The 25,033-nt window shown below is 44.6% G+C and overlaps 2 protein-coding genes across 5 annotated transcripts; both read left to right on the top strand.

Annotated features, from left to right (window-relative positions):
* The first annotated feature begins 200 nt into the window (after nucleotides 1-200).
* On the top strand, nucleotides 201-12,092 carry LOC115181886 (uncharacterized). 3 transcript variants are annotated; one of them, XM_029743570.1, is made up of 6 exons: nucleotides 201-344; nucleotides 996-1,060; nucleotides 1,381-1,513; nucleotides 1,762-1,979; nucleotides 3,826-3,948; nucleotides 9,216-12,092. In XM_029743570.1, the coding sequence occupies exons 2-6, from the start codon at nucleotides 1,041-1,043 to the stop codon at nucleotides 10,513-10,515; spliced, it is 1,794 nt and encodes a 597-aa protein (XP_029599430.1). In that variant the 5' UTR covers nucleotides 201-344; nucleotides 996-1,040; the 3' UTR covers nucleotides 10,516-12,092. The 3 variants fall into 3 exon arrangements, with proteins under 3 accessions (XP_029599430.1, XP_029599431.1, XP_029599429.1); XM_029743571.1 differs by having other exon boundaries at nucleotides 993-1,060; nucleotides 3,826-3,942; XM_029743569.1 differs by having other exon boundaries at nucleotides 993-1,060.
* A 9,940-nt stretch (nucleotides 12,093-22,032) lies between these two features.
* LOC115181894 (uncharacterized) lies at nucleotides 22,033-24,607 on the top strand. Of its 2 annotated transcripts, none has more exons than XM_029743584.1 (5): nucleotides 22,033-22,708; nucleotides 22,942-23,529; nucleotides 23,690-23,750; nucleotides 23,873-23,914; nucleotides 24,369-24,607. In XM_029743584.1, the coding sequence occupies exons 1-5, from the start codon at nucleotides 22,531-22,533 to the stop codon at nucleotides 24,433-24,435; spliced, it is 936 nt and encodes a 311-aa protein (XP_029599444.1). In that variant the 5' UTR covers nucleotides 22,033-22,530; the 3' UTR covers nucleotides 24,436-24,607. The 2 variants fall into 2 exon arrangements, with proteins under 2 accessions (XP_029599444.1, XP_029599445.1); XM_029743585.1 differs by having other exon boundaries at nucleotides 22,034-22,708; nucleotides 23,879-23,914.
* Nucleotides 24,608-25,033: the final 426 nt, after the last annotated feature.

Raw genomic sequence — 25,033 nt, 5'->3', positions numbered from 1 at the left:
GGAGTGGTCCCTGTTCCTTCAGACTGAGTAGTCCCTGTTTTGTGTGGGGTCTTATTGAAGGAGTACGGCCAGCCCCTAGCCCTGATATGGCTAGCTTAGGATGTCATAGATAGTTACACTCTTAGGAAAAAAAGGTTCCAAAAGTTTTATTTGGCTGTCCCCATAGAAGAACCAATCAGCAGCAGTGGGGTGGCTTAATAACTAGGACTTTAGAGCTGACCTATCCCCTCAGTGTTAGTTCACAGTGTTCTCTGCAAGAGGTAGGAGGGGGCAGGCAGCAAGAGACTCAACACTTTACCTCCCACTATCCACCCTGCTCAACGGCTGACATGACCAGCACTCGGGTACGTCTCACTACTGAACTTTACACAGTAACTTAACTCAGTGTCTTTAAGGTAGATGTATGCTATAGCTTTATTCTGCAGAAATGCTAAGCACATTTCAGGTTGTTCTTCAACTCAAGAAAGAGCTTTGTCAAAGGCCAGACATCTGATTTTGTCTGAATACTCAGAATTATCATGAGGTTATAGGCAGCATTCCCTAGTTCATGTGAGGGTTAAGGACCACTTGAAATGACTTGACGGAGTATTTTGGAGGTTGTGTTTTGGGAGAGAGACGGGAGAGGACCAGATACAACCGGTTATTTCATGGCAAATTTTAAACTTAATCAACAATTTACCTTTAAAAACACAAACTGGGTTAATTTAAAAGACTTCTCTTGAATCAGTTTGTCAGATTAACACCCAAGCAATCATTAAACATGTTTTCCTATGCCTAGAGCTGGAATTAATGCAGCAAAATGCTATTTATATGCAAATAGCTTTCCGCACTAATAGAATCTTACCGGTGCTGCTGGCTTGGGTTGAAAGAATGAATAATTACCACAACAAAAAGACTCATTCTAATGAATAGGAATGTTTAGATTAATTCTCAGTTTGGAAACGTAATTTAAAGGTTTTTAAGCTATTTTCTGTCTCCCGCCTCTTCTACAGTAGATATGAGGACAACAGCAGCATCCTGAGCTGACAAAGAAACACTTCATGGAAGGAACAAGAGGCTGGTGAGTGTGTTTCCAATATATATAAATTGATGCAAAAAAAGTTTGAAGTTATGAGTTTGTATGTCTCTGAAGAACTTGTCCAATATCAGGATTGGATATACGTTGACGATAAACAACGTTTCTTTATCTCTAGGGAAGTTGTACACATACCACACAATATCAGGATTGGATATTCGTTGATGCTGCAGACAGTTTCAAGTTGTGACATCGTTTATTTCTAGAAAAGTTGTACAACGTAGCTTCATAGGTACCAACAATATATATATATAACCCTGTTTCCTTGTCCATTCTGAGGAAACATCCATGTCTCTTGTGGACAGGCCCTCTGATCAGCAGTACTTCCTTAAGATGCACCTCCCCAGGATCAAGAAGAGAACCCAATCACCCCACAGAGAGACCGTTTCCCCTGTCCTCTCATACTACTCAGAGCCAGCCTACCTGCAGCACCGTAAGGTAAAGTACAGGAAGCAGCAGCTAGTAAGTCATCTTCATACAGATACTATCCTCTCTTCTAACACTCTGGAATAGGGTTTAGGGAAAGCACAGACTTTTTGAAATGATCAATACACAGTGGTTGATTGTTAGATCTCAAATTGACCCCCAGTCTTCGACCCTCTACGTCCTTCCTGTAGATCTGGAAAGATCAGACAGAGCATCATATGAACACAAACACCCCCACTGTGTGTTTTCATTTTGTTCAGGATGTGACTAGAGATCTGGCCACGCTGCCTGGCGGAACGAGAAGAGGAGCGCTGGAGGAGGAAGACCAGGAAGAGACGCTGAGCCTACGGAGCATGCCCAGTATGAGAAGCACCCTGAGTCACGCCTCAAAGGTGAAAAGGTCACGGGGGTTCCCGAAGAGACACACCATCCCCGAGCTCAGACTGCCCCCTGTTACTAAGATTCATCCTGACCCCAGGTACTTCCTCACTTCTTTTATTGACATGTTTCTATCCAGACCACTCCTCAACATGCAACACTTCCTGTCCCTGAGGGAAAATGCTTTGGATTGAACTGGAGTCTATATAACCCCATGTCTATATGAGTCTATATAACCCCATGTCTATATGAGTCTATATAACCCCATGTCTATATGAGTCAATATAACACCATGTCCATATGAGTCTATATAACCCCATGTCTATATGAGTCAATATAACCCCATGTCTATATGAGTCAATATAACCCCATGTCTATATGAGTCAATATTACCCCATGTCTATATGAGTCTATATAACCCCATGTCTATATGAGTCAATATAACCCCATGTCTATATGAGTCTATATAACCCCATGTCTATATGAGTCTATATAACCCCATGTCTATATGAGTCTATATAACCCCATGTCTATATGAGTCTATATAACCCCATGTCTATATGAGTCAATATAACCCCATGTCTATATGAGTCAATATAACCCCATGTCTATATGAGTCAATATAACCCCATGTCTATATAACCCCATGTCTATATGAGTCTCTATAACCCCATGTCTATATGAGTCAATATAACCCCATGTCTATATGAGTCAATATAACCCCATGTCTATATGAGTCTATATAACCCCATGTCTATATGAGTCTATATAACCCCATGTCTATATGAGTCTATATAACCCCATGTCTATATGAGTCAATATAACCCCATGTCTATATGAGTCAATATAACCCCATGTCTATATGAGTCATATAACCCCATGTCTATATGAGTCAATATAACCCCATGTCTATATGAGTCTATATAACCCCATGTCTATATGAGTCAATATAACCCCATGTCTATATGAGTCTATATAACCCCATGTCTATATGAGTCAATATAACCCCATGTCTATATGAGTCTATATAACCCCATGTCTATATGAGTCTATATAACCCCATGTCTATATGAGTCAATATAACCCCATGTCTATATGAGTCAATATAACCCCATGTCTATATGAGTCTATATAACCCCATGTCTATATGAGTCTATATAACCCCATGTCTATATGAGTCTATATAACCCCATGTCTATATAACCCCATGTCTATATGAGTCTATATAACCCCATGTCTATATGAGTCAATATAACCCCATGTCTATATGAGTCAATATAACCCCATGTCTATATGAGTCAATATAACCCCATGTCTGTATGAGTCAATATAACCCCATGTCTATATGAGTCAATATAACCCCATGTCTATACACTTAGTATACCAAACATTAGGAACACCTTAATATTGAGTTGCACCCCTCCCCCTTTTGCACTCAGAACAGCCTCAATTCGGCGGGTCATGGACTCTACAAGGTGTCGAAAGCGTTCCACAGGGATGCTGGCCCATGTTGACTCCGAATGCTTCCCACAGTTGTGTCAAGTTGGCTGGATGTCCTTCGGGTGGTGGACAATTCTTGATACACACAGGAAACTGTTGAGTGTGTAAAAACCCAGCAGCTTTGCAGTTCTTGACACAAACCGGTGCACCTGGCACCTACTACCATACCCTGTTCAAAGGCACTTAAATATTTTGTCTTGCCCATTTACCCTCTGAATGGGACACACACACAATCCATGTCTCAATTGTCTCAAAGCTTAAAAATCATTTTTATACCTGTCTCCTCCCCTTCATCTACACTGATTGATGTGGATTTAACAAGTGAAATCAATAAGGGATCATAGCTTTCACCTGGAATCACCTGGTCAGTCTACAGTATGTAATGGAAAGAGCAGGTGTTCCTAATGTTTTATCACTCAGTGTATGTGTCTTTATGTTTGTCATAGAGCCAGTCTGGAATTGAGGGGAACTGGCTACCTGAGATGTTCCAGACTTCCACCCATCATCAAATCTACCAGAACCCATGAGCCTCTGCACCAGGAGAGACCCCCAGGTCCAGCTGGGTACAGGTTCGATACCTTTCTCCATGTAGGTTCTAACTAATTACTCACGACCCAATGTGAGGAAGAGGAGCTACTCACACAGTAAATCTACAGGGGAGTCAGGACACACCCCTGGGGGACCCCGCCTCAGTACTGCTCAGTCTCACGCTTCTCCCTCCCCAGGTATAGTCTACATACAGCAATCATCCCTCCCCAGGTATAGTCTACATACAGCAATCATCCCTCCCCAGGTATAGTCTACATACAGCAATCATCCCTCCCCAGGTGTAGTCTACATTCAGCAATCATCCCTCCCCAGGTATAGTCAACATACAGCAATCATCCCTCCCCAGGTATAGTCTACATACAGCAATCATCCCTCCCCAGGTATAGTCTACATACAGCAATCATCCCTCCCCAGGTATAGTCTACATACAGCAATCATCCCTCCCCAGGTATAGTCTACGTACAGCAATCATCCCTCCCCAGGTATAGTCTACATGCATACAGCAATCATCCCTCCCCAGGTATAGTCTACATGCATACAGCAATCATCCCTCCCCAGCTATAGTCTACATACATACAGCAATCATCCCTCCCCAGGTACAGTCTATATACATACAGCAATCATCCCTCCCCAGGTATAGTCTACATACATACATACAGCAATCATCCCTCACCAGGTATAGTCTACATACATACATACAGCAATCATCCCTCCCCAGGTATAGTCTATATACATACAGCAATCATCCCTCCCCAGGTATAGTCTATATACATACAGCAATCATCCCTCACCAGGTATAGTCTATATACATACAGCAATCATCCCTTCCCAGGTGTAGTCTACATACATACAGCAATCATCCCTCCCCAGGTATAGTCTACATACATACAGCAATCATCCCTCCCCAGGTATAGTCTACATACATACAGCAATCATCCCTTCCCAGGTATAGTCTATATACAGCAATCATCCCTCCCCAGGTATAGTCTATATACAGCAATCATCCCTCCCCAGGTATAGTCTATATACATACAGCAATCATCCCTCCCCAGGTATAGTCTATATACATACAGCAATCATCCCTCCCCAGGTATAGTCTATATACAGCAATCATCCCTCCCCAGGCATAGTCTACATACATACAGCAATCATCCCTCCCCAGGTATAGTCTACATACATACAGCAATCATCCCTCCCCAGGTGTAGTCTACATACATACAGCAATCATCCCTCCCCAGGTATAGTCTATATACATACAGCAATCATCCCTCCCCAGGTATAGTCTATATACATACAGCAATCATCCCTCCCCAGGTATAGTCTATATACATACAGTAATCATCCCTCCCCAGGTGTAGTCTATATACAGTAATCATCCCTCCCCAGGTATAGTCTATATACAGTAATCATCCCTCCCCAGGTGTAGTCTATATACAGTAATCATCCCTCCCCAGGTGTAGTCTATATACAGTAATCATCCCTCCCCAGGTATAGTCTATATACAGTAATCATCCCTCCCCAGGTATAGTCTACATACAGCAATCATCCCTCCCCAGGTATAGTCGACATACATACATACAGCAATCATCCCTCCCCAGGTATAGTCTATATACATACAGCAATCATCCCTCCCCAGGTATAGTCTATATACATTCAGCAATCATCCCTCCCCAGGTATAGTCTATATACATACAGCAATCATCCCTCCCCAGGTATAGTCTACATACAGCAATCATCCCTCACCAGGTATAGTCTATATACATACATCAATCATCCTTCCCCAGGTATAGTCTATATACAGCAATCATCCCTCCCCAGGCATAGTCTACATACATACAGCAATCATCCCTCCCCAGGTATAGTCTACATACATACAGCAATCATCCCTCCCCAGGTGTAGTCAACATACATACAGCAATCATCCCTCCCCAGGTGTAGTCTATATACATACAGCAATCATCCCTCCCCAGGTATAGTCTATATACATACAGCAATCATCCCTCCCCAGGTATAGTCTATATACAGCAATCATCCCTCCCCAGGCATAGTCTACATACATACAGCAATCATCCCTCCCCAGGTATAGTCTACATACATACAGCAATCATCCCTCCCCAGGTGTAGTCTACATACATACAGCAATCATCCCTCCCCAGGTATAGTCTATATACATACAGCAATCATCCCTCCCAGGTATAGTCTATATACAGTAATCATCCCTCCCCAGGTGTAGTCTATATACAGTAATCATCCCTCCCCAGGTATAGTCTACATACATACAGTAATCATCCCTCCCCAGGTATAGTCTACGTACAGTAATCATCCCTCCCCAGGTATAGTCTATATACAGTAATCATCCCTCCCCAGGTATAGTCTACGTACAGTAATCATCCCTCCCCAGGTGTAGTCTACGTACAGTAATCATCCCTCCCCAGGTATAGTCTACGTACAGTAATCATCCCTCCCCAGGTGTAGTCTACGTACAGTAATCATCCCTCCCCAGGTGTAGTCTACATACAGTAATCATCCCTCCCCAGGTATAGTCTGTATACAGTAATCATCCCTCCCCAGGTGTAGTCTACATACATACATACAGTAATCATCCCTCCCCAGGTGTAGTCTACATACAGCAATCATCCCTCCCCAGGTATAGTCTACATACAGTAATCATCCCTCCCCAGGTGTAGTCTACATACATACATACAGTAATCATCCCTCCCCAGGTGTAGTCTACATACAGCAATCAACTCTCCCCAGGTATAGTCTACGTACAGTAATCATCCCTCCCCAGGTATAGTCTACATACAGTAATCATCCCTCCCCAGGTATAGTCTACATACAGTAATCATCCCTCCCCAGGTGTAGTCTACATACAGTAATCATCCCTCCCCAGGTGTAGTCTACATACAGTAATCATCCCTCCCCAGGTACAGTCTACGTACAGTAATCATCCCTCCCCAGGTATAGTCTACGTACAGTAATCAGTTTTTCACAGCTTTAGCTCCTCTAAATATGAGTGGCTTGTTGGTTAAATTCACGGCATCAAATGAAAAGAGAGGTGAAGAGGAGAAAGAAGTGCCTAGTCAATATCTCCGGCAGCAGACATATGCAGTTTCATTTTCTGCTTATTAATGATTTAAAGGCTGGTTAGTCTGCTGCCTGAGGCAGGAGGAGAAGGGGGAAGCAGGGCGGAAAGAGAGGGAGGCAGGGGGAGAGGAGCTCTGCAACATTCATTTGTCTATCTGGTGAGGGAAAGAAGGAGAGAGCAGTTGGAGAGAGAGGTTAAGAGCCTGAGCGGAACTGGAGAGTTGTGAGGGCCATGCAGATTACACACTCATACAGACACACACACACAGACACACAGACACACAGACACACACACACACACACACACACACACACACACACACACACACACACACACACACACACACACACACACACACACACACACACACAACACAAACACAAACACAAACACAACACAATCACCTCTAGCATGGAACCCAGTTGGACTAATAAAATGGGCGTAAAGTGGCTCAATATGAAATGAAAAGGAAGTGCTTCTGGAATGCAAACAGCCAATACGGAGGGCTAGCTTTCTGTCAAACAGCCAATACGGAGGGCTAGCTTTCTGTCAAACAGCCAATACGGAGGGCTAGCTTTCTGTCAAACAGCCAACACGGAGGGCTAGCTTTCTGTCAAACAGCCAACACGGAGGGCTAGCTTTCTGTCAAACAGCCAACACGGAGGGCTAGCTTTCTGTCAAACAGTCAATACGGAGGGCTAGCTTTCTGTCAAACAGTCAATACGGAGGGCTAGCTTTCTGTCAAACAGTCAATACGGAGGGCTAGCTTTCTGTCAAACAGCCAACACGGAGGGCTAGCTTTCTGTCAAACAGTCAATACGGAGGGCTAGCTTTCTGTCAAACAGTCAATACGGAGGGCTAGCTTTCTGTCAAACAGTCAATACGGAGGGCTAGCTTTCTGTCAAACAGCCAACACGGAGGGCTAGCTTTCTGTCAAACAGCCAACACGGAGGGCTAGCTTTCTGTCAAACAGCCAACACGGAGGGCTAGCTTTCTGTCAAACAGCCAACACGGAGGGCTAGCTTTCTGTCAAACAGCCAACACGGAGGGCTAGCTTTCTGTCAAACAGCCAACACGGAGGGCTAGCTTTCTGTCAAACAGCCAACACGGAGGGCTAGCTTTCTGTCAAACAGCCAACACGGAGGGCTAGCTTTCTGTCAAACAGCCAATACGGAGGGCTAGCTTTCTGTCAAACAGCCAACACGGAGGGCTAGCTTTCTGTCAAACAGCCAACACGGAGGGCTAGCTTTCTGTCAAACAGCCAACACGGAGGGCTAGCTTTCTGTCAAACAGCCAACACGGAGGGCTAGCTTTCTGTCAAACAGCCAACACGGAGGGCTAGCTTTCTGTCAAACAGTCAATACGGAGGGCTAGCTTTCTGTCAAACAGCCAACACGGAGGGCTAGCTTTCTGTCAAACAGCCAACACGGAGGGCTAGCTTTCTGTCATACAGCCAACACGGAGGGCTAGCTTTCTGTCATACAGCCAACACGGAGGGCTAGCTTTCTGTCATACAGCCAACACGGAGGGCTAGCTTTCTGTCAAACAGCCAACACGGAGGGCTAGCTTTCTGTCAAACAGCCAACACGGAGGGCTAGCTTTCTGTCAAACAGCCAACACGGAGGGCTAGCTTTCTCGTAAAGCCTGAAATTAGGTTCTTAATTTAATACTATCTACATCACCTCGGGTTTACCAGAGTGCATTTCATAATGTCTCCATTTTTGCCCAAAATAATTTATTTACTATAAGTGATATTGGAGTTTCGATGTTCCTTTGAATAAAGTTAAAATGTCAAAGCATCATTAGTGGAACGAACAAACTGCTGGGGATTCAATATTTTATCGGTCTTTTATTGAATTGAGATATCCACCCCTAACACAATAATGAGAAGATTCAGAACAATTCATAAAACAGAGGATGGATCTCTCCAGGGGTATAAAACACGGAGCTAGTTTAGGAGAATATACTGTGCTGCTGTGTTCACTCTGCAAACTGACTCTGACATTAATGTCAATGTACAACATTTATACTACAATTTACAGCCATTTTCACAGAGAAAATATGACATCTCTTTAAACATGTTAGAAATCAGAGCCCCTACATGTTGTCCTTGTTGTCTCTGTATCTCTCTGATTTGCATGATGGTAAGACTGAATTCTCAGTCTCAATTCACATTTTGTCTATCACCTGTTGCTGTAGGCCTGAGAAGAAGGGAGATGTCCCCCCTGGACTTCCAGAGAAGGAGGCTGTTGGTCTGAAGAAGAAGGGAGACGTCCCCCCTGGACTTCCAGAGAAGGAGGCTGTTGGTCTGAAGAAGCAGGGAGACGTCCCCCCTGGACTTCCAGAGAAGGAGGCTGTTGGTCTGAAGAAGCAGGGAGACGTCCCCCCTGGACTTCCAGAGAAGGAGGCTGTTGGTCTGAAGAAGCAGGGAGATGTCCCCCCTGGACTTCCAGAGAAGGAGGCTGTTGGTCTGAAGAAGCAGGGAGACGTCCCCCCTGGACTTCCAGAGAAGAAGGCTGTTGGTCTGAAGAAGAGTTTTAATAATGAGGACCTCCTCGAAGTACCTGTTGTGACCATGTCCAAGGTCATTTCTGATCAACCTCCACCCAAGACCCAACGCATCACGTTCCACAGCCCCGTGCTGCAGGCAGTGTACCCCATCACCCCTGACAATGAAACACAAACCAGGAAGGCAGAGGAAGATAGAAAACCCCTGTATCCCAGAGTCCTCTCTTCTACACCCACCTGTGCTATATATAACACCATCGGTCCTGAGAATGTATACAGATTCCAGCCACACCTTCTGAGAGATAACCCCCCTCCATACTCCTCTGAGTGGACCGATCCAAAGGCTTTAACCCAAGGAAGGACTGAGTGGACTGAACCAAGGGCTCCAACCCAGGGGAGGAAAGAGATGCTGTTGATCAGACTGAGCATCACATGGTCCAAGGCCGAGAACAGCAGCAACCTGAGACAGCCACAGTCCCAGTCTCAGCTCCAGCGTTGCCCCATCCGTCCTCTGAAACCAGCCCTGAGAAGACTGCCCATCTCCAACACAAGGAGGCTGAGGGACTGTGGGAGACGGGGGACGACGTTGGGGTGTCTGTGGGAGGAGGAGGAGGGGTGTGTCCCAGCCCCGGTCCCAGTCCAGCCTGGGTTACTGGAGCCCTTTACAGGGTTCAAAGAGCACCTCTGTCGCCAGCTTCTCCACTCCCCCACCCCCCTGGCCCAGCTTCTGGAGAAGGCCTCCGAGGGAGACCATATAGACAGACAGGCAGACAGACAGGTAGACAGACCAGTAGATAGACAGATAATGTCCCAGGTTCCTCAGGTGCATACCCTCCAGACCCCCTGCAGTACTCTGCCAGCCCATACCGTGCAGCTGTCTGGATCTCAGGGTCCAGGAGGGGCTCTGCCCAGAATCACCATGACCAGACCAACTCCTTCCCCCAAACTCCCCCTCCTTCAGTCACACAATAAGAACAGGCATGCAGCATAGACAGACAGACAGACAGACAGACAGACAGACAGACAGACAGACAGACAGACAGACAGACAGACAGACAGACAGACAGACAGACAGACAGACAGACAGACAGACAGACAGACAGACAGACAGACTATTTTACATGGAACTGTCAACCTACAGTGGTGTTCTAACTCGAAACCATCAATCTACAGGCCTGTTCTATCATGGAACCGTCACTCTACAGGCCTGTTTTAACATGGAACCGTCACTCTACAGGCCTGTTCTACCATGGAACCGTCACTCTACAGGCCTGTTCTACCATGGAACCGTCACTCTACAGGCCTGTTCTACCATGGAACCGTCACTCTACAGGCCTGTTCTACCATGGAACCGTCACTCTACAGGCCTGTTCTACCATGGAACCGTCACTCTACAGGCCTGTTCTACCATGGAACCGTCACTCTACAGGCCTGTTTTAACATGGAACCGTCAATCTACAGGCCTGTTCTACCATGGAACCGTCACTCTACAGGCCTGTTCTACCATGGAAACGTCAATCTTTAGGGGCGCCGAGACACAGCCCTGGGGGACTCTGCCTTCAGCACTGCTAATAAGGAGGATAATTGTTTTAGCTATACAGGATTGCTACGGCCTGGTCTGCTGAGACGAGCACAATCCCAACGTCAATGACTATAGATCAGGCCTTGACTGAGTCCCTATTTCGTATAGAGTTGCACTACTTCTGACCAGAGCCCTATGGGCCCTATTTAGGAGGCATGCCTCGTCTCTGTGGTGTCTGGACTGACCATGCTGTGTGTTGTAGTGGTGTGAGAGAGAGTTGTTTGTTAGCTGTGACAAGACTGAAAAGTCTGTAAAATATATGTCCTGTGTAGTTAGCTGCTACATTCTGTTCTCTATGTCCTGTGTAGTTAGCTGCTACATTCTGTTCTCTATGTCCTGTGTAGTTAGCTGCTACATTCTGTTCTCTATGTCCTGTGTAGTTAGCTGCTACATTCTGTTCTCTATGTCCTGTGTAGTTAGTTGCTACATTCTGTTCTCTATGTCCTGTGTAGTTAGCTGCTACATTCTGTTCTCTATGTCCTGTGTAGTTAGCTGCTACATTCTGTTCTCTATGTCCTGTGTAGTTAGCTGCTACATTCTGTTCTCTATGTCCTGTGTAGTTAGCTGCTACATTCTGTTCTCTATGTCCTGTGTAGTTAGCTGCTACATTCTGTTCTCTATGTCCTGTGTAGTTAGCTGCTACATTCTGTTCTCTATGTCCTGTGTAGTTAGCTGCTACATTCTGTTCTCTATGTCCTGTGTAGTTAGCTGCTACATTCTGTTCTCTTTATGACAAGTTGGCTTGTGAAGATCACTCTGTCAATGCATGACGTTTTTGTAGTTGTTATCTCGACAAATCCTCTATTTTGGAGAGCACCATTTTATTCTGTATGCTGATTATTATATTACCATTGTAATATGTATCCCCCCCTTACATTTCCATGTGTTGAATTGCGACAACGGTTTCTTAACCAACATTCACTAAAATGTTTCTTTACATGACGATTTTCTCTATTGAAGAAATAAACATTTGCTTCTATAAGCTATAATGGACATCATATGTTGTCAAGATAAGCAATAATTCGGGAGGGAGGGAGAGAGGGAGGGAGAGAGGGAGGGAGAGAGGGAGGGAGAGAGGGAGGGAGAGAGGGAGGGAGGTTGAGAGGGAGGGAGAGAGAGAGGGAGGGAGAGAGAGAACGAGCTGGGTTTTCAGCAACACAGACACTGGAGTCAATCCCTGGTTTAACACTCGGATAGTCTGGTCAGTCATTAGCCAGCAGACTGGTCTCCCGGGGCCTGGGAGAAAGGCCCCCTACTGCGGACACAACATTCTCTACATTCCTGACTAGAACAGGGACAGGGTGTGGGCCCCTACAACAGAGCTAGGGTGGGAGGAGCAGGGTGGGTCCTATGAGCCCTGGTCTAAAGTAGTGCACTATATACAGTGAGGGAATAAAAGTATTTGATCCCCTGCTGATTTTGTACGTTTGCCCACTGACAAAGAAATGATCAGTCTATAATTTTAATGGTAGGTTTATTTGAACAGTGAGAGACAGAATAACAACAAAATAATCCAGAAAAACGCATGTCAAAAATGTTAAATTGATTTGCATTTTAATGAGGGAAATAAGTACTTGACCCCCTCTGCAAAACATGATTTAGTACTTGGTGGCAAAACCCTTGTTGGATATCAGAGGTCAGATGTTTCTTGTAGTAGGCCACCAGGTTTGCACACATCTCAGGAGGGATTTTGTCCCACTCCTCTTTGCAGATCTTCTCCAAGTCATTAAGGTTTTGAGGCTGACGTTTGGCAACTCGAACCTTCAGTTCCCTCCACAGATTTTCTATGGGATTAAGGTCTGGAGACTGGCTAGGCCACTCCAGGACCTTAATGTGCATCTTCTTGAGCCACTCCTTTGTTGCCTTGGCCGTGTGTTCTGGGTCATTGTCATGCTGGAATACCCACCCACGACCCATTTTCAATGCCCTGGCTGAGGGAAGGAGGTTCTCACCCAAGATTTGACGGTACATGGCCCCGTCCATCGTCCCTTTGATGCGGTGAAGTTGTCCTGTCCCCTTAGCAGAAAAACACCCCCAAAGCATAATGTTTCCACCTCCATGTTTGACGGTGGGGATGGTGTTCTTGGGGTCATAGGCAGCATTCCTCCTCCTCCAAACATGGCGAGTTGAGTTGATGCCAAATAGTTCAATTTTGGTCTCATCTGACCACAACACTTTCACCCAGTTGTCCTCTGAATCATTCAGATGTTCATTGGCAAACTTCAGACAGGCATGTATATGTGCTTTCTTGAGCAGGGGCACCTTGCGGGCGATGCAGGATTTCAGACCTTCACGGCGTAGTGTGTTACCAATTGTTTTCTTGGTGACTATGGTCCCAGCTGCCTTGAGATCATTGACAAGATCCTCATGTGTAGTTCTGTGCTGATTCCTCACCGTTCTCATGATCATTGCAACTCCACGAGGTGAGATCTTGCATGGAGCCCCAGGCCGAGGGAGATTGACAGTTATTTTGTGTTTCTTCCATTTGCGAATAATCGCACCAACTGTTGTCACCTTCTCACCAAGCTGCTTGGCGATGGTCTTGTAGCCCATTCCAGCCTTGTGTAGGTCTACAATCTTGTCCCTGACATCCTTGGAGAGCTCTTTGGTCTTGGCCATGGTGGAGAGTTTGGAAACTAATTGATTGATTGCTTCTGTGGACAGGTGTCTTTTATACAGGTAACAAACTGAGATTAGGAGCACTCCCTTTAAGAGTGTGCTCCTAATCTCAGCTCGTTACCTGTATAAAAGACACCTGGGAGCCAGAAATCTTTCTGATTGAGTGGGGGTCAAATACATATTTCCCTCATTAAAATGCAAATCAATTTAACATTTTTGACATGTGTTTTTCTGGATTTTTTTTTTGTTATTCTGTCTCTCACTGTTCAAATAAACCAACTATTAAAATTATAGACTGGTCATTTCTTTGTCAGTGGGCAAACGTACAAAATCAGCAGGGGGTAAAATACTTTTTTCCCTCACTGTAGGGAATAGGGCTCTGGTCTAAAGTAGTGCACTATATAGGGAATAGGGCTCTGGTCTAAAGTAGTGCACTATATAGGGAATAGGGCTCTGGTCTAAAGTAGTGCACTATATAGGGAATAGGGTTCTTTTTGAGGTGTAACCATGGTCTAATAGTGGTTAACTGGGATGAATCCATTTTAAAGGTCCCTAACTAGAACTACCAGTCCAGTAGTGGTGGAAACACCAGCAGCACGTCTGGAGATTCAACTGAACACCACTAGAGGGCAGTACTGGACTACTGTGAACTGGGATATCTGCTAGACCAGGCACAACACACCTCTAATGTACCTCAATCAACCACTGTGTGCGTGCATGTGGGCTTGAGAGAGAGAGGGACATAGACATAGAGAGAGAGAGAGAGGGCGAGAGAGACAGAGAGGGCGAGAGAGACAGGGAGGGCGAGAGAGACAGAGAGGGCGAGAGAGACAGAGACATAGAGAGATTTTCTGGACAACACTAAACAAACAACACAAAGAATTATCTATCCAAAATGGAGATGTATGGATAAACCACTTCTCCAATCTTTTTGGCTCTATAACAAAGAATAAACAGCAAAAACATATACATGATCAAATACAAATCTTAGAATCAACTATTAAAAACAACCAGAACCCACTGGATTCTCCAATTACATTGAATAAATTACAGGACAAAATACAAACCCTCCAACCCCAAAATGTTGAAATGTCTTTATTCTTTTGGAACTTTTGTTAGTGTCATGTTTACTGTTAAACAATAAAAAATTATCTACTTCAAAATCAAATCAAACTTTATTTGTGACATGCGCCAAATACAACAAGTGTAGACTTTACCGTGAAACGCTTACTTACAAGCCCTTAACCAACAATGCAGTTCAAGAAAGAGTTAAGAAAATATTTACCAAAAGAAACCATAAAAACAACACGATAATGACAGTGACAAGACAACCATAATAAATGGAGGATGATTGACTGGACAATACTCAACCAGACAGACAATACAACAACATTTGGACAAGACAGTTATCAGTAATCGTATGGTGTAGCGGGATGCAATGAAAAATAAGGTCATATTGTTTCATTCCATGGGATATGGAGCATTTTCCCCTTATAGTAACATACAGCGCATTCGGAATGTATTCAGACCCCTTGACTTTTTCCACATTTTGTTATGTTACAGCCTAATTTTAAAATTGATTCAATTGTCCCCCACTCATTAATCTACACACAATACCCCATAATGACAAAGCGAAAACAGGTTTTTAGGAATGTTTGCAAATTGAGCAATCGGGGGAGAAAGGGCCTTGGTCAGGGAGGTGACCAAGAACCTGATGGTCACTCTGACAGAGCTCCAGAGTTCCTCTGTGGAGATGGGCTAACTTTCTAGAAGGAAAACCATCTCTGCAGCGCTCCACCGATCAGGCCTTTATGGTAGAGTGGCCAGACGTAAGCCACTCCTCAGTAAAAGGCACATGCCAAAAGTAACCTAAAGGACTCAGACCATGAGAAACAAGAATCTATGGTCTGATGAAACCAAGATTGAACTCTTTTTGGCACGAATGCCAAGCGTCACGTCTGGTGGAAACCTGTCAACATCCCTACGGTGAAGCATGGTGGTGGCAGCCATCATGCTGTGGGGATGTTTTTCAGTGGCAGGGACTGGGAGACTAGTCAGGATTGAGGGAAAGATGAACAGAGAAATCCTGCTCCAGAGCGCTCAGGACCTTACACTGGGGTGAAGGTTCATCATAAAACATGACAACGACCCTAAGCACACAGCCAAGACAACGCAGGAGTGGCTTCGGGACAAGTCTCTGAATTTCCTTGAGTGGCCCAGCCAGACTTGAACCCGGACTTGAACCCGAACTAATATCTTCATGCTCCCCATCCAATCTGACAGAGCTTGAGAGGATCTGCAGAGAAGAATGTGAGAAACTCCCTAAATACAGGTGTGCTTGTTGCATCATACCCAAGAAGACTCGAGGCTGTAATCGCTGCGAAAGGTGCTTCAACAAAGCACTGAGTAAAGAGTCTGAATACTTACGTAAATGTGATATTTTTATAAAACCTGTGTGTGCTTTGTCATTATGGGGTATTGTGGGTAGATTGAGGGGATCCGTTTTAGAATAGGGCTGTAACGTAACAAAATGTGGAAAAAGTCACAGGAATACTTTCCTTATGGTACTGTATGTTCATTTTAATTAATATTCTTGATACTATCCAACCAGAAGTTAAAGAATGGGATGAAGCCAGTGGTTCAGATGGTACTATCCAACCAGAAGTTAAAGAATGGGATGAAGCCAGTGGTTCAGATGGTACTATCCAACCAGAAGTTAAAGAATGGGATGAAGCCAGTGGTTCAGATGGTACTATCCAACCAGAAGTTAAAGAATGGGATGAAGCCAGTGGTTCAGATGATACTATCCAACCAGAAGTTAAAGAATGGGATGAAGCCAGTGGTTCAGATGGAACTATCCAACCAGAAGTTAAAGAATGGGATGAAGCCAGTGGTTCAGATGATACTATCCAACCAGAAGTTAAAGAATGGGATGAAGCCAGTGGTTCAGATGGAACTATCCAACCAGAAGTTAAAGAATGGGATGAAGCCAGTGGTTCAGATGATACTATCCAACCAGAAGTTAAAGAATGGGATGAAGCCAGTGGTTCAGATGGTACTATCCAACCAGAAGTTAAAGAATGGGATGAAGCCAGTGGTTCAGATGGTACTATCCAACCAGAAGTTAAAGAATGGGAGGAAGCCAGTGGTTCAGATGGTACTATCCAACCAGAAGTTAAAGAATGGGATGAAGCCAGTGGTTCAGATGGTACTATCCAACCAGAAGTTAAAGAATGGGATGAAGCCAGTGGTTCAGATGGAACTATCCAACCAGAAGTTAAAGAATGGGAGGAAGCCAGTGGTTCAGATGGTACTATCCAACCAGAAGTTAAAGAATGGGATGAAGCCAGTGGTTCAGATGGTACTAACCAACCAGAAGTTAAAGAATGGGATGAAGCCAGTGGTTCAGATGATACTATCCAACCAGAAGTTAAAGAATGGGATGAAGCCAGTGGTTCAGATGGAACTATCCAACCAGAAGTTAAAGAATGGGATGAAGCCAGTGGTTCAGATGATACTATCCAACCAGAAGTTAAAGAATGGGATGAAGCCAGTGGTTCAGATGGAACTATCCAACCAGAAGTTAAAGAATGGGATGAAGCCAGTGGTTCAGATGATACTATCCAACCAGAAGTTAAAGAATGGGATGAAGCCAGTGGTTCAGATGGTACTATCCAACCAGAAGTTAAAGAATGGGATGAAGCCAGTGGTTCAGATGGAACTATCCAACCAGAAGTTAAAGAATGGGATGAAGCCAGTGGTTCAGATGGAACTATCCAACCAGAAGTTAAAGAATGGGATGAAGCCAGTGGTTCAGATGGAACTATCCAACCAGAAGTTAAAGAATGGGAGGAAGCCAGTGGTTCAGATGGTACTATCCAACCAGAAGTTAAAGAATGGGATGAAGCCAGTGGTTCAGATGGTACTATCCAACCAGAAGTTAAAGAATGGGATGAAGCCAGTGGTTCAGATGGTACTATCCAACCAGAAGTTAAAGAATGGGATGAAGCCAGTGGTTCAGATGGAACTATCCAACCAGAAGTTAAAGAATGGGAGGAAGCCAGTGGTTCAGATGGTACTATCCAACCAGAAGTTAAAGAATGGGAGGAAGCCAGTGGTTCAGATGGTACTATCCAACCAGAAGTTAAAGAATGGGAGGAAGCCAGTGGTTCAGATGGTACTATCCAACCAGAAGTTAAAGAATGGGATGAAGCCAGTGGTTCAGATGGTACTATCCAACCAGAAGTTAAAGAATGGGATGAAGCCAGTTGATCAGATAGTACTATCCAACCAGAAGTTAAAGAATGGGAGGAAGCCAGTGGTTCAGATGGAACTATCCAACCAGAAGTTAAAGAATGGGATGAAGCCAGTGGTTCAGATGGAACTATCCAACCAGAAGTTAAAGAATGGGAGGAAGCCAGTGGTTCAGATGGTACTATCCAACCAGAAGTTAAAGAATGGGATGAAGCCAGTGGTTCAGATGGAACTATCCAACCAGAAGTTAAAGAATGGGAGGAAGCCAGTGGTTCAGATGGAACTATCCAACCAGAAGTTAAAGAATGGGAGGAAGCCAGTGGTTCAGATGGAACTATCCAACCAGAAGTTAAAGAATGGGAGGAAGCCAGTGGTTCAGATGGTACTATCCAACCAGAAGCCAGTGGTTCAGATGGTACTATCCAACCAGAAGTTAAAGAATGGGATGAAGCCAGTGGTTCAGATGGAACTATCCAACCAGAAGTTAAAGAATGGGAGGAAGCCAGTGGTTCAGATGGTACTATCCAACCAGAAGTTAAAGAATGGGATGAAGCCAGTGGATCAGATGGTACTATCCAACCAGAAGTTAAAGAATGGGAGGAAGCCAGTGGTTCAGATGGAACTATCCAACCAGAAGTTAAAGAATGGGAGGAAGCCAGTGGTTCAGATGGAACTATCCAACCAGAAGTTAAAGAATGGGAGGAAGCCAGTGGTTCAGATGGAACTATCCAACCAGAAGTTAAAGAATGGGATGAAGCCAGTGGTTCAGATGGTACTATCCAACCAGAAGTTAAAGAATGGGAGGAAGCCAGTGGTTCAGATGGTACTATCCAACCAGAAGTTAAAGAATGGGATGAAGCCAGTGGTTCAGATGGTACTATCCAACCAGAAGTTAAAGAATGGGATGAAGCCAGTGGTTCAGATGGTACTATCCAACCAGAAGTTAAAGAATGGGAGGAAGCCAGTGGTTCAGATGGAACTATCCAACCAGAAGTTAAAGAATGGGAGGAAGCCAGTGGTTCAGATGGTACTATCCAACCAGAAGTTAAAGAATGGGAGGAAGCCAGTGGTTCAGATGGAACTATCCAACCAGAAGTTAAAGAATGGGAGGAAGCCAGTGGTTCAGATGGTACTATCCAACCAGAAGTTAAAGAATGGGAGGAAGCCAGTGGTTCAGATGGAACTATCCAACCAGAAGTTAAAGAATGGGAGGAAGCCAGTGGTTCAGATGGTACTATCCCAGCAGTAGATACATCTCCTATAAATGTTCATATCTGGTTGCGTTGACAACCAAACACAATTCAATATTACTTTTGTAATACAGCAAATATCTGAAAGTTAAGGCTATAATACAAACTAATGCAACATTCAACCTTTAAATGAACAACATCCGTGGTTACATGTTGAGGCTACAGTAACTACCTGGATACGTTTCTTCTGCTGTAATCTCATAGAGAGTGCACATTCCAGATAGCAGGTCATAGGTCATCACAGGTCTGTGGAGATCTTCACAAGAGGCTCTAATTATCTGTCAGGAATCTACAACAGCATTGATCACTTGCACCGTGTACTTTTAATGTCATCTCAACTACAACCCAGGTCATTAGGTTATTAGATGAAGCACAGTGATACCACGTTAATATGTTGTATCAATTAACTAAATACCTGACATTGTCTTCCCATTTCAACTTTGCTGCGCTTTTAAATGGTTGAAAGCATAGTAATAACACACTGGAAATTCAACTAACTTTTGGCTGTCTGAGTGGGTGAATATAGGTTGTAATTTCATTTATCTACTTCTAAACCAAATATTAACCAATTATCCACGTTTGTATTTATTTATTTAACCTTTATTTAACTAGGCAAGTCAGTTAAGAACAAATTCTTACTTACAATGACGGCCTGCCCCCGGCCAAACCTGGACGATGCCGGGCCAATTATGCACCGCCCTATGGGACTCCCAATCACGGCCGGATGTGATACATCCTGGAATCGAACCAGGGACTGTAGTGACACCTCTTGAACTGAGATGCAGTTCCTTAGACCGCTGCGTCACCCGGGAGCCATGACGTGCTGTGCCCAGTGGGTATTTAATTTGACTGTTTATTAGAAGACTCTTTCATTGATCCTTAAAGAGCTAAACCGAGCGAGGCTTTTATTTGACAACGTGTGAAATACCTTGATGGAGGCTGCATCCAGGGGTGGAGGGAAGACCTTGATGGAGGCTGCATCCAGGGGTGGAGGGAAGACCTTGATGGAGGCTGCATCCAGGGGTGGAGGGAAGACCTTGATGGAGGCTGCATCCAGGGGTGGAGGGGAAGACCTTGATGGAGGCTGCATCCAGGGGTGGAGGGAAGACCTTGATGGAGGCTGCATCCAGGGGTGGAGGGGAAGACCTTGATGGAGGCTGCATCCAGGGGTGGAGGGGAAGACCTTGATGGAGGCTGCATCATGGGTGGAGGGAAGACCTTGATGGAGGCTGCATCCAGGGGTGGAGGGGAAGACCTTGATGGAGGCTGCATCCAGGGGTGGAGGGAAAGACCTACAAAAGTAACAATCAGTATCTGGTGTGGCCACCAGCTGCATTAAGTACTGCAGTGCATCTCCTCCTCATGGACTGCACCAGATTTGCCAGTTCTTGCTGTGAGATGTTACCCCGCTCATCCACCAGGGCACCTGCAAGTTCCAGGACATTTCTGGAGGGAATGGCCCTAGCCCTCACCCTCCGATCCAACAGGTCCCAAACGTGCTCATTGGGATTGAGATCCGGGCTCTTTGCTGGCCATGGCAGAACACTGACATTCCTGTCTTGCAGGAAATCACGCAGAGAACGAGCAGTATGGCTGATGGCATTGTCATGCTGGAGGGTCATGTCAGGATGAGCCTGCAGGAAGGGTACCACATGAGGGAGGAGGATGTCTTCCCTGTAACGCACAGCGTTGAGATTGCCTGCAATGACAACAAGCTCAGTCCGATGATGCTGTGACACGCCGCCCCAGACCATGACGGACCCTCCACCTCCAAATCGATCCTGCTCCAGAGTACAGGCCTCAGTGTAATGCTCATTCCTTCGACTATAAACGCGAATCCAACCATCACCCTCGGTGAGACAAAACCACGACTCGTCAGTGAAGAGCACTTTTTGCCAGTCCTGTCTGGTCCAGCGACGGTGGGTTTGTGTCATAGGCGACGTTGTTGCCGGTGATGTCTGGTGAGGACCTGCCTTACAACAGGCCTACAAGCCCTCAGTCCAGCCTCTCTCAGCCTATTGCGGACAGTCTGAGCACTGATGGAGGGATTGTGCGTTCCTGATGTAACTCCGGCAGTTGTTGTTGCCATCCTGTACCTGTCCCGCAGGTGTGATGTTCGGATGTACCGATCCTGTGCAGGTGGTGTTACATGTGGTCTGTCACTGCGAGGACGATCAGCTGTCCGTCCTGTCTCCCTGTAGCGCTGTCTTAGGCGTCTCACAGTACGGACATTGCAATTTATTGCCCTGGCCACATCTGCAGTCCTCATGCCTCCTTGCAGCATGCCTAAGGCATGTTCACACAGATGAGCAGGGACCCAGGGCATCTTTCTTTTGGTGTTTTTCAGAGTCAGTAGAAAGGCCTCTTTAGTGTCCTATGTTTTCATAACTGTGACCTTAATTGCCTACCGTCTGTAAGCTGTTAGTGTCTTAACGACCGTTCCACAGGTGCATGTTCATTAATTGTTTATGGTTCATTGAACAAACATGGGAAACCATGTTTAAACCCTTTACAATGAAGATCTGTGAAGTTATTTGGATTTTTATGAATTATCTTTGAAAGACAGGGTCCTGAAAAAGGGACGTTTATTTTTTTTGCTGAGTTTGTCATTGACATGGTACCTTTTTGTATTGTTCCATTCCAGACATGTTATCCATCTGCAAACACAGTGTCCCTGACATGAACAGTACAGATGAATACAATGCATGAGAACAAACCACATTGATGGGTCTCACGTTACTCCTATATGTCATGTGATCAGTCAGAACAGGAAAATGAAAAGAATGCTATTTTTAGCTCTTGGTGAGGGTTTCGGTTTTCTCTCCGTTTCCAGAGATTACTTTTGGACACATACGTAGTGTTGTTATTAGGTGTGGCACATAGCGATTGAAGTTACCTGGTGATTGCAGTCATGTGGTCGTGAGATACCCGTGAGAGTTGTTTGACCTTATTGTGTGTCTAAAGTCTAAGCATCGTTTTCAGTAGGTCAAGGTGTAACTTATTTAACAAAGGAAAACCCTTTTGTTATACCATCACAAGGCAGTTTTTAAAGCATTTCCCTAAGGGGTCTGAACTGAGTGGTGAAACAAAATATTGGGTGGAGTTTTGTTACATTGACGTAGTCCTTTCACAGATTTCAGAGAGCCAGCTTTATTGCCTTACTTTAGATTAAAAAAACAAAAGGTAAGTACGAGTCTGGGTCACGTCACTCCCAAGAGGCTAGGGGCACCAAGAGTATATTTACTGTGCCACTGTGATCTTCTCGTCTCAATCGAGGAAAGACAAGCCGGACAGAGACAACATGAAGATGCAGATGTTGGTGGTGTTGGCTGTAGCAGCCTTGGTCCCCAGTCTGTCTGAGGGACGGATCCTCTCCAAATGTGAGCTGAAGAACTTGTTGGAGAAGGAGGCCCTCAAATTCAACCTGACTGGGGGAGCCGGAGTGAAGAACCTGACAAACAACGATTTTGTGGCTAAAAGTAAGTTACATTAGTTAGAACCCAATGGAGTTTTTTCCTTAAAGAAACAGGAATTATTTCTTAAATCCTGTGGACTGGTTTCGCAGAACACAGATTAAGCCTCATCCTGGACTAAGAAACACTTTAAATCGAGATTCTCAATTGAAATGGCTTTTTATTCGAAGACTAGTCTAAATCTGTGTATGGGGGGATCGGCCCTGATTAAGTAACACTCCATTTGTTGCCTCTTCCAGTCGTCTGCCACGTGGAGAAGGCCTCAGGTTTCAACACCAGTTTTGTGAGTGTTTGGAGGGATGATGACGGCCCTGATGTCCCTCCTACCCGTACCGAGCCCCCTCGTAGAAGGGGTAAGAGACATGCAGGGGATGATGTTGACCCTACCCACACTGCTAACAATGCTAACCATCCTACCCGCCCTAACCATCCTACCCCTCCTACCCACCCTACCCGTTCTGAGCCTTCTCCTAAGAGGGGTAAGAGACACGCCGGGGATGATGTCCACCCTACCCACCCTGCTAACAATGATAACCATCCTACCCGCCCTAACCATCCTACCAATCCTACCCGCCCTAACCATCCTACCAATCCTACCCGCCCTAACCATCCTAACTATCCTACCCGCCTTACCCTTCCTACCCGCTCTGAGCCCCCTCCTAAGAGGGGTAAGAGACACGCTGGGAATCGCTTCACCTCAGGAGAGGAAGACTCCAGCGAAGAAGAGACCATGGGAACCCTCTTCGGCTTGTTCCAGCTGAGCGATCGTGTGATTTGTTCCTCGGGCTCAACGCCATCGCTGAACCTTTGCCAGATGAACTGCAGTGGTGAGTTCAATGTATTTGACCTATCGAAGAAAAAATACATGTATTAACGTGCTAAAGATGCACAACAGGATTATTGATAGAGTAGTTGGATGTTAGATTAAAATGGCTTGTGTGACAGTGTCAGTTATGCATCTCTGTTGGGCTTTTTGTTTCTCTCAAGCTTTGATTGACGACAACATAAGTGATGACTTAAACTGTGTGGCGACCATCAAACAGACAATGTAAGTGTTTGGCTTTGAGGTGGATGTTTTCTCTCCAGTTTCTTACTGTGTTAATATACTGTGTTTCAGCACAGAAATTCCTATTAACTTTTAAATTGTTTTTTTCTCTCTCATTCAAACGGGGAAAGTGGTCGCGGTCAACAAACAATGGCTCTAAAGAAAATGTAAGTATGCAAATTAAAAATGTGTATTTTACATTTTGTACATTTTATTTCCATCATATCAAAGTGAGTTTATTGGTTCGCATTCAATGTTTAAATGTGTGAAACATTCTATGAGAATGTCACTTTAGGATGTCATTTAGTGAATTTAGGGTGTCTTTTAGTGAATTTAGGATGTCCTTTAGTGAATTTAGGGTGTCTTTTAAGTGAATTTAGGGTGTCCTTTAGTGAATTTAGGGTGTCTTTTCGTTTATTTAGGGTGTCTTTTAGTGAATTTAGGATGTCCTTTAGTGAATTTAGGGTGTCCTTTAGTGAATTTAGGATGTCTTTTAGTGAATTTAGGATGTCTTTTAGTGAATTTAGGGTGTCTTTTCGTTTATTTAGGATGTCTTTTAGTGAATTTATGCAAGCACCTCTAGGGCTGTAACTGAATATGGACATTTTAATTATCTTGTAGGATCGATCTGCTCTTCCAGAAGGAATGTCTCGCGACGGTGGCCCCTAGCTACTTCTCCAAGTGTTGAAGTGTTGCGATGTTCCACGACAATCCCCCCCAATTGCAAAAAGATCTGAATTGGGCTGCCTGTGTAAATACAGCCATGGTGTGTAACAATTAGTCCTCATCAGCTTCATGTTAACAAAGTACACCGGAATAGAATGTAGCATGTAGAAAGAATAAAAATGAACATTACTTTCTTTTGGTTTGTTTCATTATCTGTTGTTGTTGTTGTTGAATTGCAAATAGCAGTTAAAGCAAGGCGTACCTTGCATTAACCACTGGGATAAACACACATGCACCCTTCAAACAGCACGTGGCCATGGCTAGAACGGATACAGCTTTTGTCAAATTTAAGTCAAAAGGTTATTTTTATATATTTTTTTTTGCGTCTTAGCTAACCCAAACACTTTTCCTGACCTTAAACTCTTTTATTTTTTTTAAATCTGACACATTAATTATCCTAAAATGCTACGAAATGTCTAATCTGATGAAAGCTATATCCTTTTTTTAGTCAAAACTTAGCACATGGCACACAGGAGCCCAGTCAAGGCAGTCTTCCCACCTGGGTGTTTGGTTTACTCTTTTATGGGGTAACAGCATAGAGATGGAAAGAGGGGTCATAT

Source organism: Salmo trutta, unplaced genomic scaffold, assembly GCF_901001165.1.
Source record: "Salmo trutta unplaced genomic scaffold, fSalTru1.1, whole genome shotgun sequence".
NCBI classification, from domain to species: domain Eukaryota; kingdom Metazoa; phylum Chordata; class Actinopteri; order Salmoniformes; family Salmonidae; genus Salmo; species Salmo trutta.
This window is presented reverse-complemented; position numbering and strand designations above follow the sequence as displayed.

Bases quoted from the DNA above. Each gene is read 5' to 3' on its own strand.
- LOC115181886 (XM_029743570.1), top strand. From the start codon at position 1,041: ATGGAAGGAACAAGAGGCTG. The intron at 1,514-1,761 runs GTAAAGTACAGG...CATTTTGTTCAG, and splicing joins CCTACCTGCAGCACCGTAAG to GATGTGACTAGAGATCTGGC. The intron at 1,980-3,825 runs GTACTTCCTCAC...TGTTTGTCATAG, and splicing joins AAGATTCATCCTGACCCCAG to AGCCAGTCTGGAATTGAGGG.
- LOC115181894 (XM_029743584.1), top strand. From the start codon at position 22,531: ATGAAGATGCAGATGTTGGTGGTGTTGGCTGTAGCAGCCTTGGTCCCC. The intron at 23,530-23,689 runs GTGAGTTCAATG...GTTTCTCTCAAG, and splicing joins TTGCCAGATGAACTGCAGTG to CTTTGATTGACGACAACATA. The intron at 23,751-23,872 runs GTAAGTGTTTGG...TCATTCAAACGG, and splicing joins GCGACCATCAAACAGACAAT to GGAAAGTGGTCGCGGTCAAC.